General features: G+C 46.9%; 1 protein-coding gene across 2 annotated transcripts in view; it reads right to left on the reverse strand.

Annotated features, from left to right (window-relative positions):
* Positions 1–240: 240 nt before the first annotated feature.
* SLC38A10 (solute carrier family 38 member 10) overlaps positions 241–18,443 on the reverse strand; it is a 31,711-nt gene continuing 13,508 nt past the window's right edge. For both annotated transcript variants that reach the window (XM_069951943.1, XM_069951944.1), the window contains exons 7-16: positions 17,751–17,853; positions 16,180–16,362; positions 15,046–15,157; positions 12,736–12,842; positions 10,682–10,835; positions 8,506–8,673; positions 6,402–6,848; positions 4,597–4,686; positions 2,552–2,701; positions 241–1,676 (exon numbers count right to left, since the gene is read on the reverse strand). In XM_069951943.1, the coding sequence (XP_069808044.1) occupies positions 655–1,676; positions 2,552–2,701; positions 4,597–4,686; positions 6,402–6,848; positions 8,506–8,673; positions 10,682–10,835; positions 12,736–12,842; positions 15,046–15,157; positions 16,180–16,362; positions 17,751–17,853 (2,536 nt within the window). In that variant the 3' untranslated portion in view covers positions 241–654. The remainder of the gene's footprint in view (positions 1,677–2,551; positions 2,702–4,596; positions 4,687–6,401; positions 6,849–8,505; positions 8,674–10,681; positions 10,836–12,735; positions 12,843–15,045; positions 15,158–16,179; positions 16,363–17,750; positions 17,854–18,443) is intronic.

An 18,443-nucleotide genomic window follows, 5' to 3' on the forward strand; every position in this document is an offset into this window, starting at 1 on the left:
AAGTTGACATCCTGAACCGCATTGTAATCATGTAAGCAAAGCTGCAGAAACTATTCCTGAAACGTTAATGTGGTGATCATTTCCCGTTACGCTAGGGTTGTGCGGCTTACGGCCAATGACTTTAGGTCACAGGTCAGCTGATCGCTGGGTACACATTTCGATATGGGGCTGCCTGGCCAACAATGGCCCCGTGTAGTAGGACCTCTACTCTTAGTATGGTACATCATGGACTCACGTGGCTTATCTCACGTTACTTGGTCATGTTTAATATACAAACTTCAAGCACAGCACAGGATGACAATAAGATAAAGGCACAAGGTTAGGAAGTGACAACCTCCCGGTCATACACAGAGTATTTCAGTTCTGAGGGAGTGATAAAAAGGTCCTGAAAGGTGAGAAGTAGTCATCACTGGAATGGGTAGAAGGTGGACACTGTTACGTTCCATGGACGCAGCACCGGTCTTGTGCTTCTCTCAGACCTGCGAAGTAACAATACCTGAGACGTAAAGTATTGGTTGAGTTTGCAGCATATTTTTGAAAGCTTCTTCATTGGATCCCGATCACCAGGAGAGGCCAATCACCCAAAACAAGAGTCACCTCAGGTCCATTAAAAGTCCTCTGACTCACATAACGTGGAGCCGTCTTCCATCACCATCATCTCTCCTCTTGTTCTACGACCTGTTTGATCTGCCGGCTGTACACCGCCTGCAGTCCAGCCTCGGCCACCGCCGCGTTAAGATGAGTCTCTAGGGCGGCGTGTAGGTCATTGACTCTTGGGTTGGGAACGTGGTTGAAACCTATGATATGAGTTCCATCTTTCTCCATTTGTTCTTCAATGCCTAGGTCTCTCTTGTTTCTTCTGAGCTCCAAGTCGTCTTGGAGTTTCAGGTCCCTGTTGGGCTTCCCCTGATCGTCACCTGGTGCAGCGCCATCTACTATGCCGTTGGGCCCAGCTCCTTCTTTGCCATCTCCAGCAGGGTTTATGGAGTCTCCAGGCCTGGCCACTTCTTTCATGTTTTGGTTTTGCTCTTGGTTCTGCAGGTTCCGATCTAAATGTTGGACCTTTACCACCTCTTTGGCTCCTGCTCCATCTTGAAGTTTCTCCTTCAGAACCTGTCTGTCATTCTGCTGCTCTACTGCATCATCTACTGGTTTCAAGACTTTCTCAAGAGGTGGCTGTTCTTCCTTCATCTTGACCACCTTGCCAGGAGAGTCCAGGACTACACTGTTCTCCTTTGCTTTTACTACCTCGGCTTGATTCACAAGGTCTTCATCTTTGGGAAGAACCTGGTCTTGGATCTTCACCGCTTCCATCTCTTGCTGTGCAGGTTTCTGTACACCTAATTTGTCCAGAGGTTTCTTCTCTGCCAGCACAGCTACCTGTCTGAAGTCGGGGGCTTCGTTCTTCTGCGGCTCTACTTTCTTAACGACCAGATTGTCGCCACTCTTTTTGACCTCCGGCTTTTGAAACTTGACTACGTTCTCCAGCTCGGTATTCTCCAGGGCTGGCTTTTTGTCAGGTGCCGGAATGGCAACTTTATCGGCCTCCTTTTTCGGGACTTCTTGCTGTAAATCTACAGCCAGCTCCTTCTTCACGGCCACGTCTTTAACTTCTCCAACCTTAGTGTCTTCTTTATCCTTGGGATGCTCCACCGCACGTCCTTCTGGTTTGTCACCTAGGACAATTACAAGTTATGGTTAGGGCAAAAACCAGACATGTCATTCACCCCAATGTACTGATGGTGGAGCTGGTGTGCTGCCCCGAGTGTCAAAACACTTGTTATAAGACGGACACTTCAGCAATCTCAGGACAAGATGTCCAAGACTTAATCTGTGGTGAAGGGCTAGGACCTGTCTCTCCTTATAGGTTGGCTTTGGGCTTATGCAGTAGGAGTACATAGGCATTACTGAGACGTATGGTTCTATTGGGAAGTACGGTTTATTGTTGTAGAGTCCACCAGCTAGTATACAGAGTCTATTTAGGACCCTATTAACCATGCAGGGAAGTTCATCATTGCTCTTGTAGATTAGTGCTTACTTACGGGGAGGGCTGCACAATAAGCCGTCAGCTATACATCCCCTATTATGTAGGGAGATGTGCAGCTGACAGCTGATGATCTTTTAGGATGTCAAAACAAAAGTAATAAGTCGATCTACAATCATTTACTTGTCTGTCAGCTGATCACTGGCCCTAAAAATAAATAATGCTTTACCTGTAGCAAACCAACACCACGTGAAGCAATATATACTGCTCCACCTTTAGCAAGCTAACCCCATGGTGCAGTAATACATACTGATCCACCTGTATAACCCAACAGCACACTGCACCAATACAAACTGCTCCACAATAGTAATGCCCCACAAAGTTACTCCCCCTAATAATGCGACAAAAGTGCCCCACAAACAGTTAATTCCTCCAATAGTGCAGTGCCCCATAAATAATTGCCCCAATAGTGATCCGAGGGGGAGCAGAGTTATAGAAACATGACCAGAGACCCATCCAGATAACAGGCTGCAGTGCTGGATGTGACGATGACGTGTTAACCCTTACCTTGCTGCTCCTGGTGGATCTCCATGTGCTGCTCTTTGATCACCTCCAGCAGCTTCTCCTGCTGGTCCAGTAAGCGCTTCTGCTGCACCTGCTGCTCCTTGATGACCTGTAGCAGGATGGCGTGGTCCAGCATCTCTGCTTTGCCGGCATCTGTGAAGGAAAACGGTACAGGACATCCAGAAACTGAGCAGAACACAATACAAAAGCCCAAACATCTGTGCAACAATGTTGCACAGATCACTTTACTGCAGCCTCCTCTTATCACCACAGACATAACAGGTGTTTAAGTTCTAGCCCCAGTGGTGAGAATGAGAACTGCAAGATCTCAGGATTATTTTATAATATAGATAGAATAATGGAAAATTTGAAAAAAAAAATCACCAAAAATTCTTAAATTTTGTGATGACACATCCCTTTTAAAGATGATGGGAGCACAACGACTGCATCAAAGTCACGTACTGCTAAAATTTTATCTGGCCATGGCGGGATGGACACGAGAACACAAAGTCACGGAGATTAGTCCTACAAGCTGCGGACTGTACAGTCTAGTTAGGAGATTAGTCCTACAAGATATGGACTGTACGGTCCAGCTAGGAGATTATCACACGGCACACGGTTCTCTACACTAGACATGCAGCGGGAATCCATGCTTACGTTCTGCTAGCCTCCTAAGCTCAGCTGTGAGGGATCCAGGAAAGCATGAAGGAAGGAGACAGAGAAAAGACGTCACAAACACAAGAAACCCTAATCCAAAACTGCACAACGTCCTACCGCAAACTCCTGTCAGTGATATAACTGCGTCTACATAAGGGGCAGTATCATAGTAGTTATACGACATGGAGAGAAAGCAGCTGTTGCACCTCACACCTATGGCAGATACTAATGCCACTCGGCTATATTTAAAAACCAACACCAGGATGTTGGTATATAATTTGATCAGACCATATTGCCCAATGTACCACGTGCCGGTCCCCTGGTTCACACGAGTCCCTGCGCTAACTCACCACCGTGTCAGTCAGCGAGTGCCAACTCCGCGGTGAGAGGTAACAGCTCGTTCACACTTGTGATGCTTGGTGGCTGCTTTCTCCGCCAGCGGTGCCTGCGAGCTTTGGTGGGGCCCTTGGGGTTTGGTCCTGTGACATTGGGGTTGTAGGGCCATTCCACGGCCTCCCTTCCCTGCTTACGCACGCTTTGCGTCCACTGACCGGCAAAGTGTTGTTTGGTTAGGGACTCATGTGTATCAGAGACCGGCACGTGGTACATGAGGCAATATGGTTTGATCAAATTATATACTAACGTCTGATGTTAGTTTTTAATGTACCTGAACAAGCTTTCGTGTCAGCCATGGGTGCGATGTGCAGCCATTCCTGTCCTCCAGGCTTATAGTAGTTATATTCCTGTATATAGGGGCAGTATTATAGTATATTCCTGTATATAGGGGCAGTATTATAGTAGTTATATTCCTGTATATAGGAGCAGTATTATAGTATATTCCTGTATATAGGGGCAGTATTATAGTAGTTATATCCCTGTATATAGGGGGCAGTATTATAGTAGTTATATTCTTGTATATAGGAGCAGTATTATAGTAGTTATATTCCTGTATATAGGGGGCAGTATTATAGTAGTTATATCACTGTATATAGGGGCAGTATTATAGTAGTTATATTCCTGTATATAGGAGCAGTATTATAGTAGTTATATTCCTATATATAGGAGCAGTATTATAGTAGTTATATTCCTGTATATAGGAGCAGTATTATAGTTATATTCCTGAATATAGGAGCAGTATTATAGTAGTCAGATCTGAGCAAATGCAGCAGTGATTAAGAATAAGTTCAATATGTTTTGCCAACTCAATGACAGCCATGTTGGTTACCCACCACATTTTCCAGGTATAAAAACTATAACTCTGTGGGTAACAGAAAGAACTTGTGTTGTGGCTGACAGCGGAGCTGGGTGATCAGGAGTCACACTCAGCAATGCAGAAACCTTCTTAAGGCTGAATGGTTCATGGCCGGGCAGACACAGAGAAAAGCACCCACCTTCCTGGTTTTCCACAGCCTTCATGTCGGCATTTCTCCCATCACGCTCCTCCTGTCCTGTGTCGCCAGGTGCTTGCTCTTTCTTCTCATCTGGAAAAGCATTGAAAAGGTCACATTCAGAACGCGCTGGCTCTTTTCTATGCGCATCTAATCTTGTTAAAGAGCGCTGAATGTGCAGCAAGGGACTCGTATACACAAAGTCACCTACTGCTCACTAAAGATGCACTTTAATAATGTCATGGGATGGAGCTCCCCCTGCTGAGGACAGGACGCTACTGCATTGGCTTTCCATGGTGGGTATAGAGGATATTGTAACCCTTAAATCCCTTCGAGCTGCAGTAATTCTGGTTTTTACATCCTCTCCATCTAGAACCCATGACACTTAATGTCGACAGAGCTACAGAAGGGCTTACTCTCCGCAGGACAAGCTGTACCTTTCACAATACATTAGATGGTATAATAAAAGGTGGAATTGTGTGTGTGTGTGTGTGTGTGTGTGTGTGTGTGTGTGTGTGTGTGTGTGTGTGTGTGTGTGTGTGTGTGGGGGGGTTAATATACATTGTTTGCATGGTCTTAGACCCCTTTATTATTATTAGTATACAAAGCAATGTCAGGGCTTATGTCTGTGCACACGGTGTACGCTAGTCTTTCCTGGTAATACTTTGGGTTAGATGAGACTTTAATCCATATATTTTGTGTGGCAATGCCTACCACACATCTATAACAGAGCCCCCACCCCTTCAAGGTTCGTAGTTGGTGCATGAACGCCAACTGGTTGACAGGCACGTTTGGTGCCAACTACTAAACAGGGAGTGTGGTGCAGGACTATATAGGTGAATCTATTTAAAAAAAAAAAAAATCTTTGTGGAAAACCCTTTAAAGTGAACCTGTTACCCCCCGTGCCGGGCGAAGGCCGCCCGACTTCCGCTAGAGCCCCGGATACTTACCCCATCTTGCCAAGTCCCGCTCCTGGAGTCGGTCCCGTGATGGAGATATCCCTGCCGTCATTCTCTATGAGCATCAGACTCATCTCTGCAGCGCTTGTGCCGGGCTTCCGACAAGGATATCTCCTTCCCGGGACCGGCTCCAGGAGCGGGACTTGGCGAGATGGGGTAAGTAAAAGGGTCTCTAGCGGGGGTCGGGCGGCCTTCACCGTGGCACGGGGGTTACAGGTTCTCTTTAAGGGTGGAACCCCCCCCACTCTATTAAATACTGTGGTACTGTTTTCCTTCTTTAAAATCAACTGGTGTCAGAAAGTTTTATAGATTTGTAATTTACTTCTATTTAAAAATCTCCAGTCTCCCAGTACTTATCATCTGCTGTATGTCCTGCAGGAAGTGGTATATTCTCTCCAGTCTGACACAGTGCTCTCTGCTGCCACCTCTGTCCATGTCAGGAACTGTCCAGAGCAGGAGAGGTTTTCTATGGGGATTTGCTGCTGCTCTGGACAGTTTCTGACATGGCTGATAAGCTGATAAGTACTGGAAGACTAGATATTTTTGAAAGTAGATTACAAATCTACATAACTTTCTGACACTAGTTGATTTAAAAGCAAAAATATTTCACCAGAGTACCCCTTTAAAATTTTAAATAATCTATTACTCTTTGCTTATGTAGTCTGTACATAGCCAGGTTGGAGGCCTTCACATGTGATCTCCACCTTGCAGTTGCATTACAGGGGGGGGGGGGTGGATCAGCAGGAGGTGGCTAAAAGGCACCGGCAATACTGCACTTATGGGGGGGAATGAATAGAGCGATCTTTGTCAGCTTACACTGATTCCTTACTTGTCGGTGTTCTTCCTTACCTTCTCTAAGCTGCTGTTCAAGCACTTTTTCTGCCAAAGCGAGATCAATCTTCAGTGGCTCTGCGGCTATCATTCCTATGTTCTTGAGATTGTCAGCCGCCTCAGCTTTAGCTCCTGGCTGCTGATCTGTGTCCTCTGACTGGAGGTCCGGGCCTTCTTTTCCCAGGACCCTCTCGGGCTCCTTGTTCGGTTCGGCTTCCTGCTGTGGTGGCTGCTGAGGGGCCGGCTCATGGTTTTTCCCCTCTTTTTCGTCTGGAAGTTGCTCTTTTCTTTCAGGTTTGACTCCTTTTTCCTCCTGTTTTCCTTCCCCTGGGACGACAACGACCCTGGCATCTGGCAGCTTCTTCTCCTCAGACTCCTCCAGGTCCTTCTGTTCATCTACATGGACCTCATCCCGTGGGACAGGAGGTTCGTGTCTATGAGCTTCACCAACTGGGACTGCGATGCCTGTTAACCAGAAGAAGCAAAGAGGATCAGGGTGGCATCGGGCACATTACAGAAGACACAAGTCTTAGGGTAGTATTACACAGCCCGATAATAACTAAACGAGCGACGATCTGCTAGATCGGCGCTCGTTTACTGGGCCTATTACAAGGCCCTATAATCGTTTAACAAGGGCTGCATGGACTGGCCGCGGTGGTCCCAGCCAGTCATTGGCTGAGTGGCCTGTCAGCTCAGACAGGCCGCTTTGAAGCTGCAGCGCGTGGGACCCGGGGAGAAGCAGAGCGCAGGAGGAGCCCTGGACCATAGATAGGTAATGTATGCACTTTGCAAATAGTCAGCCGCCGGCCGTGCACCGCTATTACACGTAGCGATGCACGGTCGGTGCCCGACAAATATAGGTCCAAACCTATATCAATCATCAGCCGATGATTGTTGTCATCAGCTGATCATTGTGTTTATTACACAGAACGATAATCGGCCGGATAGGGCAGATTATCGTTCCATGTAATAGGGCTCTTAGCCTATGCCAGTTTCTAATTTTATTCTGGGATGCTGGAAACCCCAAATCAAGTCCCTGAAAAGGCCGTGCACCCTATGGGAAGAATCTGAGGAGTATCCAGATCAGTAAGTTGCGTCCCAGATATGACAACTGGAGCATCCAGACCTTTTTTAGCTAAGTAGTCCTAACCACCAACGATATAGAAGCTTCCACCACAACTCCAACTCAGTCTGAGATTTAGAGAGTATGGGAATTGAATAAAGTTGTTCATACGCCCTAATGTTTTTATAAATTGTTACACCCAGGTACACACCTACAGGGGATAGACAGATAGAAGAGCCTTAATATCAACATTTCCCAGTCAATGGATGGGCCGGAAAGACGCCCGTACTCATCTATAAGTGACATAATAGTACAAGCGATTTTAAGAAACTCTATAATAGAAAATTTTTTTTGCCTAATAAAACCTTTCTGTACTGAAAAAGCTGTTTTCCTCCCCCCCTCCCCCCAGAAGAAGCAGGATTTCTGTGTCCATTCTGGTCTATGGAGAGGGGAGGGGCCAAGGGGGATGAGTGAGCACGGAGAGGAGAAAAGGCAGCCCTGCACAGCTTAATATCCTGCAATCTTCTCTCCCCAAGCTGCCAGATAAGCACTGACCTTTCTGACCTGTGAATCCAGCGTTTTATGTGCTCTGACAGTCTCCAAACTGTACAGCTGCTTCTCTGCTCTCCCTGCTCACTCATCCCCCTCGGCCCCTCCCCCTTCCATAGGTTATAATGGACGACTTTGCCTAATAATGCACAGATAAGAGGGGGGGGGGGGAGCTTATTGACTACAGAAAGAGTTTTTTTTGCCTAATAAAACCTATTACAGAATTTCTTAAAACCGTTTGTACTATTGATTTCTGAAAAAAATTAAAAAAATTTAAATGACCGATTACACTTTAAGTCTGGCACATAACGAGGAATATAATAGCCTAATCTGAGAGGACCAAACTGTATCCTCCCCAGGACCAACCACAGGAATGGCCACTCACAGGCGCTGTCACAGGCCTTGACGGTGAGCGAACCACTATACCCCCCCCCCCCCCCGAGCCGTCTGAAGGGAGCTGACGGATGATGTACAGACGCCAGATAATCATTGCTGTGGATCTGGAGATACCTTGGTCGGGTCGGTCCAGTTGTACTTCTTGCTGCTTCCTCTTTTCCTCCTCCTTCTGGGGAACCTCAATGGGTCCCTTAATCTGGGGCTGCTCCACCTCTACCTGCTTCGGAGGCAGCTTGGGTTTGTCCCGGTCATCTTCTGATTCTTCCACAATTGGTTTCTGAACTGAAAACAGGAGAAAGGGGATACATAATGAAATTTCAGAACAAATCTATGTAACCTTTTTTATGAACTACCCCTTTAAGCGGCAGTACAGACCAGTATATATTGCACAAGATTCACCAGATATAAACTTCTAGGGGGTAAACAGGACACGAGTGACTGTCCCTGGTGTTGTCCGAAGGACTATTTGAGGATATCCAGGTAGCAGCTCTGACCTCTGCTTCCTCACTGTATTCTGCACAATTTCAGGAAGCAGCTGGAAAGCCCTGATCATAAACACTGATCTGTAACCAGAAGACTCCCCGATGCTCCTTAGATCAGCGCAGCGTCCTGGTGTCCTGACCTTCCATTATGAGGAGTCCGCAGGTCTAATCTCACAAGATCCACAATACAGATCAGCTGGGAATATTTTAGGAGCTACGGACACAAACAATGAGAAGTTGTCCCATTCCCACGCGCTGGTCTGACGAGACTGTGACAACCCGACATAAACAGAGAAACATGTAGAGTAATGTGGTCTGCAAGAGAGGACACTGGGGGGCTGCTCAGTGCCGCCCTGTATTATAACTCAGTACCAATACCTGAGGGTGCACAGGAGAGGACACCGGGGGGGCTGCTGCTCAGTGCCGTTCTGTATTATAACTCAGCACCAGTACCTGAGGGTGCACAGGAGAGGACACCGGGGGGCTACTCAGTGCCGTCCTGTATTATAACTCTGCATCAATACCTGAGGGTGCACAGGACACCGGGGGTCTGCTCAGTGCCGCCCTGTATTATAGCTCAGCACCAATACCTGAGGGTGCAGCAGAGGACAGACACTGGGAGGGTGCTCAGGAGAGGACACCGGGGGCTGCTTAGTCCCCCTCCTGTATTATAACTCTGCACCAATACCTGAGGGTGCACAGGAGAGGACACCAGGGGGCTGCTCATTGCCGTCCTGTATTGTAACTCCGCACCAATACCTGAGGGTTCACAGGACACCGGGGGGGCTGCTCAGTGCCGTCCTGTATTATAACTCCGCACAATACCTGAGGGTGCACAGGAGAGGACACCGGGGGGCTGCTCAGTGCCGTCCTGTATTATAACTCCGCAAAATACCTGAGGGTGCACAGGAGAGGACACCGGGGGGCTGCTCAGTCCCTCCCTGTAGTATACCTCAGCACCAATACCTGAGGGTGCACAGGAGGACACCGGGGGGCTGCTCAGTGCCGTCCTGTATTATAACTCCGCACCAATACCTGAGGGTGCACAGGACACCGGGGGGCTGCTCAGTGCCGTCCTGTATTATAACTCCGCACCAATACCTGAGGGTGCACAGGACACCGGGGGGCTGCTCAGTGCCGTCCTGTATTATAACTCCGCACCAATACCTGAGGGTGCACAGGACACCGGGGGGCTGCTCAGTGCCGTCCTGTATTATAGCTCAGCACCAATACCTGAGGGTGCACAGGACACCGGGGGGCTGCTCAGTGCCGTTCTGTATTATAACTCAGCACCAGTACCTGAGGGTGCACAGGAGAAGACACCGGGGGGCTACTCAGTGCCGTCCTGTATTATAACTCTGCACCAATACCTGAGGGTGCACAGGACACCGGGGGGCTGCTCAGTGCCGTCCTGTATTATAACTCCGCACCAATACCTGAGGGTGCACAGGACACCGGGGGGCTGCTCAGTGCCGTCCTGTATTATAACTCCGCACCAGTCACCTGCTATACCTGATGGTGCATGGGAGTGGTGCAGTCTCTGGGAGATCCTCCAATCATAGACAATTCCTAAAGGGGTATTCCAATCTCAGTAAGTAATTACCTAATCACAGGATAACTTGTTGATCTTTGGGGGTTTGAACGCTGGGACCCCCAAGAAAATGGATAAAACAATCCCTGAAATTAAAGGGGTTTTATCGATGAAAATTCGGGTCAGGGGAACCCAAACAGTTCGGCAACTCCGACACTACATATAGCTGTTTATTAGGTGACTGCTGTATATGCATTGAACATCTGGGAGACCTCACCTGATATTTTGGGGATGTTGTCTTCCCGTTCCAGCTCTTTAACCCCTTCTTTCCCCAGGAGATCTGGTTTGGCTTGTACAGGCGGCTCCTCCGGGATGGTCAATGTGGCGTAAGTGCTGATCACCAGAATCACCAGGCCGACTCCAAAGATGAACTGTATGTGGATAGAAGAGAAGGACGGCCAGATAAGCAGCGGCCACAACCATATCAGCAGCATACACGGCGGTAGTTCATATTCGTACCAGGAGGGGAGACATGTGGTGCCACCTGCAGGCTGCAGATGGTGTAAACTGAGCGTGGTTACATTGGAGTTTACATTTTTTTTACCCTTTAAATCTACTGGTTTCAGATATATAATTTTACTTTTATTTAAAAAATCTCCAGTCTTCCAGTACTTATCAGCTGCTGTATGTCCTGTGGTGTATTCTTTCCAGTGTGACACAGTGCTCTCTGCTGCCACCTCTGTCCATGTCAGGAACTGTCCAGAGCAGCAGCAAATCCCCATAGAAAACCTCTCCTGCTCTGGACAGTTCGTGACATGGACAGAGGTGGCATCAGAGAGCACTGTGTCCGACTGGAAAGAATACACCACTTCCTGCAGCACATACAACAGCTGATAAGTACTGGAAGACTGGAGAGTTTTATATATATATTGTTATATATATATTAATTTAAATATTTTTTTTTCCTCTGGAGCACCCCTTTAAACGTGACTAGGGATTGCAAGTCAAACTAGATACGCCAATCACTTGTCCCTTGTTGGCACAGAACACGGTATGTAAAAATGACACGGTTGTATAATGGAGAATTACATTACCACAGCCCCCTCTCCATGTAATTGGGGGATCCACGTCTGGCACATTCCTATGAAGGTTATGGCTGCCACACATGAACGTTGATGTCCCAGTGTTGCACCACAGCTCCCAGCAGGCTCAGGCTGTTTGTTACGGTGACCTTAATTTACCTCCATATCCATTTGCAGCCAAGCGGCAGCTATACAGGGGAAAGGGAGACCGCAGCCAAAGTCTTAGGAAATTTAGGTCAGCGCACTAATAGCTCTCGAGCCCAGATTACACCATGGGAGGGAAGATCGACGGAACGTGCAGCCAGAGCAGCGATCCCAAAGGAAGTGCTAACGGCAGCCATTAACCCTCTGTAGGCGAGCTATTAACCCTCTGTAGGCAGCCATTAACCCTCTGTAGCTTCACCAGAGCCAGGAGTGAGCCGGTCGGTAGCTGCGTCCTGTGATGTCACATCATTCATGTGACTTCCTGTTATAGCTCCTTTTTTCTGCTGCTCTGGACAGTTCCTGACAGTTCCTGGGCAGAGGTGGCAGCAAAGAGCAGTGTGTCAGACTGCAGAAAATACACCACTTCCTGCAGGACGTACAGCAGTTAATAAGTACTGGAAGACTGAAAAATTTTAAATAGAAGTTATTTCCAAATCTGTATAATTTTCTGACACCAGTTCTTTTAAAAACATTTTTTCTCTGGAGTTCCCCTTTAAAAACTTTACTGTTAAAGTTCCCTGCAGACCACTGATTACTGGGGGTCTCAGCTTCTTGTCAGTGACGGTTTAGAACATTACGGGACTGGCAGAAGTGGAGACTTTCCTAAACCAGACAACCCCTTTAATGACTGCATTTCACACTGAGCTGCTTTACAGCCATGACCGCTCGGTGGGATTCCGTGTCGGGTGGTAGGAGCAGGATCCAGGTGTCACCGGCCTTCAGGGGGTCACTAAGCGATCGCGTTGTCAGCTGGGATTGAGGGCCGCTAAGAATTTAAAGGGACAATTGCAGGTTCTCATCTCTTCACAGCCCGGATAATTTGCCCTTTTCAACTTCCGCTCGCCTGCAAGGACTCCGGGCTTCTCTCTGGCTCTTAACTAAGCCGGCCAAGGCCCAGGGCTTCCGGAACGGCTGCAATTAACTACTCGATGGCAGAATTATAAGGCGCTGGCGAGCCTGGCTGTAACATCTGTACTGCACAGGGAGCTGGGGAATAACATGTATGTGGATGGATATACACACCATCCTGTGGGGGAACACCGACCTGAGAGGTTAGGCCCTTCTTGTGGATCTTCTTATAGATGATGGCCGGGCAGATGAAGCAGATCATGCTCCCCATTGTGGCTCCGGTAAGTGCGAGGATGGTCTCCACTAAAGGAAAACAAGATGCATAATCAGTGCGAATATCCACACATATTACATACTGTTCTACCCCCATCCAATCATCCAGAACATCCGATAATCCAGCACCTTAAAAGGAGACTATTAAAGAGGTACTGTCAGCAGAAAAAAAACTTTTTTGACATGTCAATTTTATTTGGTTGGGGTCTGAGGCCCCCTTCACATGTCTGTGGTTGTTTTTAAAGGGGTATTCCACTCAAACTTAACTTTTGCTACGTTGCTGTCCATGGTGAGACTAACAATTCCTTCCATACTTCCATACAGCTGATGCAAACAAGTCCCTGGCCGGCTGTATCTGCAACATTGTAGCTTATTTGTAATGCTGGGAGGGATAATTTGAGGTCAAGTTGCTGATGAACTCACTGTGATCAATACTCCCAGCATTACAAATATACAATAATGTTGCAGATACAGCCTGCCAGGGACTTGTTACAGCCTGTCAGGAACTGTCCAGAGCAGCAGCAAATCCCCATAGAAAACCTCTTCTGCGCTGGACAGTTCCTGACATGGACAGAGGTGGCAGCAGAGAGCACTGTGTCACACTGGAGAGAATACACCACTTCCTACAGGACATACAGCAGCTGGTAAGTACTGGAAGACTGGAGATTTTTAAATACAAATAATTTACAAATCTATATAACTTTTTGACACCAGTTGATTTGAAAGACAACATTTTTCTCTGGAGTACCCCTTTAACATTGGTTATGCATTTTATGCTGGCTTAAAGGGAACTTTTACTTTTTATACTGCACAGAAAGGATCCCTTTAAATACTTTACGAAACCTTATATAAATTTTGAAGTTGTGAAACAATGACCAATGGACGGGCTGGACGGCCACCATCTTGTAGTAAATGCTGTTTATTCCCTTCTCATTAGTTGTGGAGCCGCTCCACCCATTGCTGCCGTTACCAAGCGACTCCGGAGAATCAACATTTTTCCGACTTCAATATCATCAGTGTTCAGCGGAGTCGCTCCAGCGCTGCCAATGTGCAAGGTCTTGTAAAACACAGATTTGATTAAAGTCTCTTTGCCAGGCGCGTGTTGTAACCTCACATAAGTAGTGTTGGCACGAGCGATAGCACGGCCTGTTCTCACCCAGAGAGCAAACAGACATACAGACACACTTGGATCTAGCTTATTCTGTGCATCTCTTGGGTAATACCTTAAAGGGGTTGTCCCGTTTTAGAAAAAAACATGGCCGCTTTCATCCAGAAACAGCTCCTCTCGTCATCAGGTTGGATGCGGTACTGCAGCTAAGTTAGACTGAAGTGAATGAAGCTGAATTGTAATACCGCACACAACCTGAGGACAGGGGTGGTGCTAGAAAGTAGCTGTGTTTTTTCTAATCCTGGATAACCCCTTTAAAAAGGCACCGGGGGGAACTAGCAAGTCACTAGTTTATTCTGCCCTCATTTAAGGCCACATAAACATAGAGAGATTCCCTTTAAGAAACAAAAACAGACAATTTTTTCTAAACCTGGATAACCCCTTTAAAAAATCCTGTAGTACATGAACACCGTGGACCTACAAGCTAATAATCTGAGGATCTGAGGGTATGCCTGGATCCAAAAGTTGAAGTTTCTCTTTATTATCTGTGGAACATACTGTTAAAATGTAGCGGTCGATTGGGAAAAAAAAAAAAGACTTTTGACAAATGTGGTTCCAGAGTGTTCAGACCCTGACCGATCAGAAGAGAGGTGTCCGTGCCTCACGCCTCTTTCCCTGTTCTCTTTCTATGGATGGAGATCAGCCCCTCAGACGTACATTACAAGTCTGTCTGTCCTAGGCGAACAACTTTTTGGAGGACAGAAAGAAGCTTTTTTTGCCTAATAAACCTATTACAGAGTTTCTTAAAATCGCTTATACAATTGATTTCTGCAAAAATATTTCAAATGACAGATTGTGATTTAATTGTAAAAAAATTCTTAAGTATCTCTGAAAAATTTGGCGTAGGGGGGCCCTTAAAGGACTAGGCTCCAGGACCACTCCCTGTAAGTGATGTCTAAGGTCCCTGTTTCCTGGCCTGTTTTTCCCATCCTCCTCTCTGCTTTTCTGGTAAGAGCCGGACGAGTAATCCACAACTGCAATATAGAAAACCCTGTGGAGAGGCCAAGTGTACAGCTGCCGATCCCCACGCCGGCCCTCATCATACAGTATAGGGCTGTATGTTACCATTAGGTATCAGGATTCCTCCTAACATGGTGCCCAACACCACCACCAAGGTCAGGGCCTTGAAGCGTAAGGGTGGCATGTATCCTCCGGCAGTGAAGGTGCCATCTTTTTGCTGTAGGAAAAAGAAAAAAAAAAAACTATTACCGGATGTTTGAGAAGCAGACAATGTGTAGACGGGGTATTGCTCCCTGTTATCAGCCATTTCTAAATCTGAGAGGACTAGGATGAGCATGGGGAACCTCCGGCCTTCCAGCTGTTGTGAAACTACAATTCCCATCATGCCTGGGCAGCTAAAGATATGGCTTTGTCTGTCCAAGTATGATGGGAGTTGTAGTTTTTCAACAGCTGGAGCACCACTATCATACGCACCTACTGCTTCAGTGTCCTCCTCCGGCTTCTCCTTTGGTCTTCGCTGCGTGCGCACAAGTGACGTTACTGGGGGAAGGTGGCTACATCTTGCAGCTGAAGGTATAATGCTGCCTCCGTCCACAAGAGTGACTGGCAGAGACGGGAGCCAATGGCTCCCAGCCCTGTCAATCACAAAACAGCATTTAACTGTATGTGCTCCTAGAAATCTGCGTACAGTTAAAGGGGTTGTTTACCATTTTTTTTTTTTACAAATCAACTGGTGCCAGAGATGTGTAAAGTAACTGTATTAAAAAATCTTCAGTCCTTCTGTACTTATCAGCCGCTGTACATCCTGCAGGAAGTGGTGTATTCTCTCCAGTGTGACACAGTGCTCTCTGCTGCCACCTCTGTCCATGTCAGGAACTGTCCAGAGCAGCAGCGAATCCCCATAGAAAACCTCTCCTGCTCTGGACAGTTCCTGACATGGACAGAGGTGGCAGCAGAGAACACTGTGTCAGACTGGAAATAATACATTTCCTGCAGGACATACAAAAGCTGATAAGTACTTCAACACTGAAGATTTTTTTTAATAGAAATAAATTACAAATCTCTAACATTTTCTGGCGCCAATTCATTTGAAAGAAAATTTTTTTTTTGTTGAACAACCCCTTTAAAAGGCTAGCGTCAGCACTTCCCCAATAGGCGGCGGCCCCCTAAAACACCTCCCTCCTGACCCAGCACAGTATCCGGCATCTCAGTGCAGCCCCTGATACAGGTCGTACTCACTTGTTGCTCAAACAGCAGCGTGTTCAGGGCTTGTCTGCAAGGTAGGATCATCATGGGAAACCCCACAGCCACAGACATCATGAAGCCCACCCGGATCATCTCCGTCACCAGGTTCGAGGGAAAGTTCACCAGTACATTACCGGCAATGGTGTCCGTAAAACTGACGTAGCCAAAGAAACCAACCTGACGGTGAGAGTAAATGACATTAACAGGAGATAGGGAGATAGGAGATAGATAGATAGATAGATAGATAGATAGATAGATAGATAGATAGATAGATAGGAGATAGATAGATAGATAGGAGATAGATAGATAGATAGGAGATAGATAGATAGATAGATAGATAGGAGATAGATAGATAGATAGATAGATAGATAGATAGGAGATAGATAGATAGATAGATAGATAGATAGATAGGAGATAGATAGGAGATAGATGGGAGATAGATAGATAGGAGATAGATAGGAGATAGATAGATATATAGATAGGAGATAGATAGGAGATAGATAGGAGATAGATAGATAGATATTTAAATTCACAGCATACAAATCCAGGCTGGTGTACATCATGCAGTACCCGGATGTGGACTGTAGAGGGCACTGCTGCCATTATAGGAACTGCACAAGACTCGGCACATGATAACGGACGCATGGGACGTCTATTTAATATCCTGGTACATAGTTTCATCAATGAGACAATGATGTTTGCCCATCTCTGTATGACTGTCTGGGCAAATAAGGACTGCAAATGGCCACCACAGAGAAGGTCAAATATTGGCTGATTATAACGTGTGCTGAGTGATGCCGGGAGAATCTGCCGGGCCCCTGTATGTCCGATCACACTCCCAGGATTGGGTTAGCCATTGGCTACTGTTCATACTCCCCATAAAGGTCCAAATGATCATGTATTTCAATAGGACAGGGATGGGGAACCTTCAAGTTGTTCAGCTGTTGCAAAACTACAATTCCCATCATGCCTGGACAGCAAAGCTTTGGCTGTCTAAGCATGATGGGAATTGTAGTGCAGTGCTCTCTGCTGCCACCTCTGTCCATGTCAGGAACTGTCCAGAGCAGGAGAGGTTTTCTATGGGGATTTGCTGCTGCTCTGGGCAGTTCCTGACATGGACAGAGGTGGCAGCAGAGAGCACTGTGTCAGACTGGAGAGAATACACCACTTCCTGCAGGACATACAGTAGCTGATAAGTACTGGAAGACTGGAGATTTTTTAATAGAAGTAAATTATAAATCTCTGGCACTTTCTGTCACCAGTTGCTTTGAAAGAAATTTTTTTGGATGAACTACCCTTTAAAAGGGAACTGGTCACCACTTTCATGCTGCCTGGAGCACAAGTCATCAGGGTGGTCCTCAGCAGCTTCTCTCTCGGCACCGCCAGCCTTAATTGATAGATTGTGTCCTATCAGGGCATAGGTAGGGATCTATAAATCATGGCCGGGGCCAAGTGACCACTGGAGCTAGAGAAGATGAAGGATCAGAAGTCATGAGAAGAAGCACAAGCCATATTCCTAAAGAGGACCAGCAGAGTTATCATAGGCCCGGCGCTGGTGTTCTCACCAAGACATAGAATCCGGTCACAACATTCAGAGACGAGGCAAAGATGGAGCTCATGGTTTTGACGGAGGGCTCGTCCAGGCTGTCGTACGTGGGAAGGACTTGACTGTGGAAACAAACAGGAAACCGGTAATTAAAGGGCGTAAAAACAGAAAATTACCCACAGGGCGATCTCCCCGATCCCCCCCACCCTGCGTCCTCAAGTCAGTCATTGTAAATCAGGGATAGGGAACCTTGACTCTCCAGCTGTTGCAAATCTACAACTCCCATCATGCCTGGAGAGCCAAAGCGAAAAATCCAGTCTTACAATACTTATCAGCTGCTGTATGCCCTGCAGGAAGTGGTGTATTCTCTCCAGTCTGACACAGTGCTCTCTGCTGCCACCTCTGTCCATGTCAGGAACTGTCCAGAGCAGGAGAGGTTTTCTATGGGGATTTGCTGCTGCTCTGGACAGTTCCTGACATGGACAGAGGTGGCAGCAGAGAGCACTGTATCAGACTTGAAGGAATGCACCACTTCCTGCAGCACATCCAGCAGCTGATAAGTACTGGAAGACTCGATTTTTAAGTAGAAGTAATTTAGAAACATATATATCCTTATATCCATCATTTTCAGTATCTTGCTTTCCATCACATCACTATCTGATATGCAGTGACGTCCTCTACAGCGCAGCATTCATCCTCTGGCTCCCTCCTC

Source organism: Dendropsophus ebraccatus, chromosome 14, assembly GCF_027789765.1.
Source record: "Dendropsophus ebraccatus isolate aDenEbr1 chromosome 14, aDenEbr1.pat, whole genome shotgun sequence".
Lineage (NCBI taxonomy): Eukaryota > Metazoa > Chordata > Amphibia > Anura > Hylidae > Dendropsophus > Dendropsophus ebraccatus.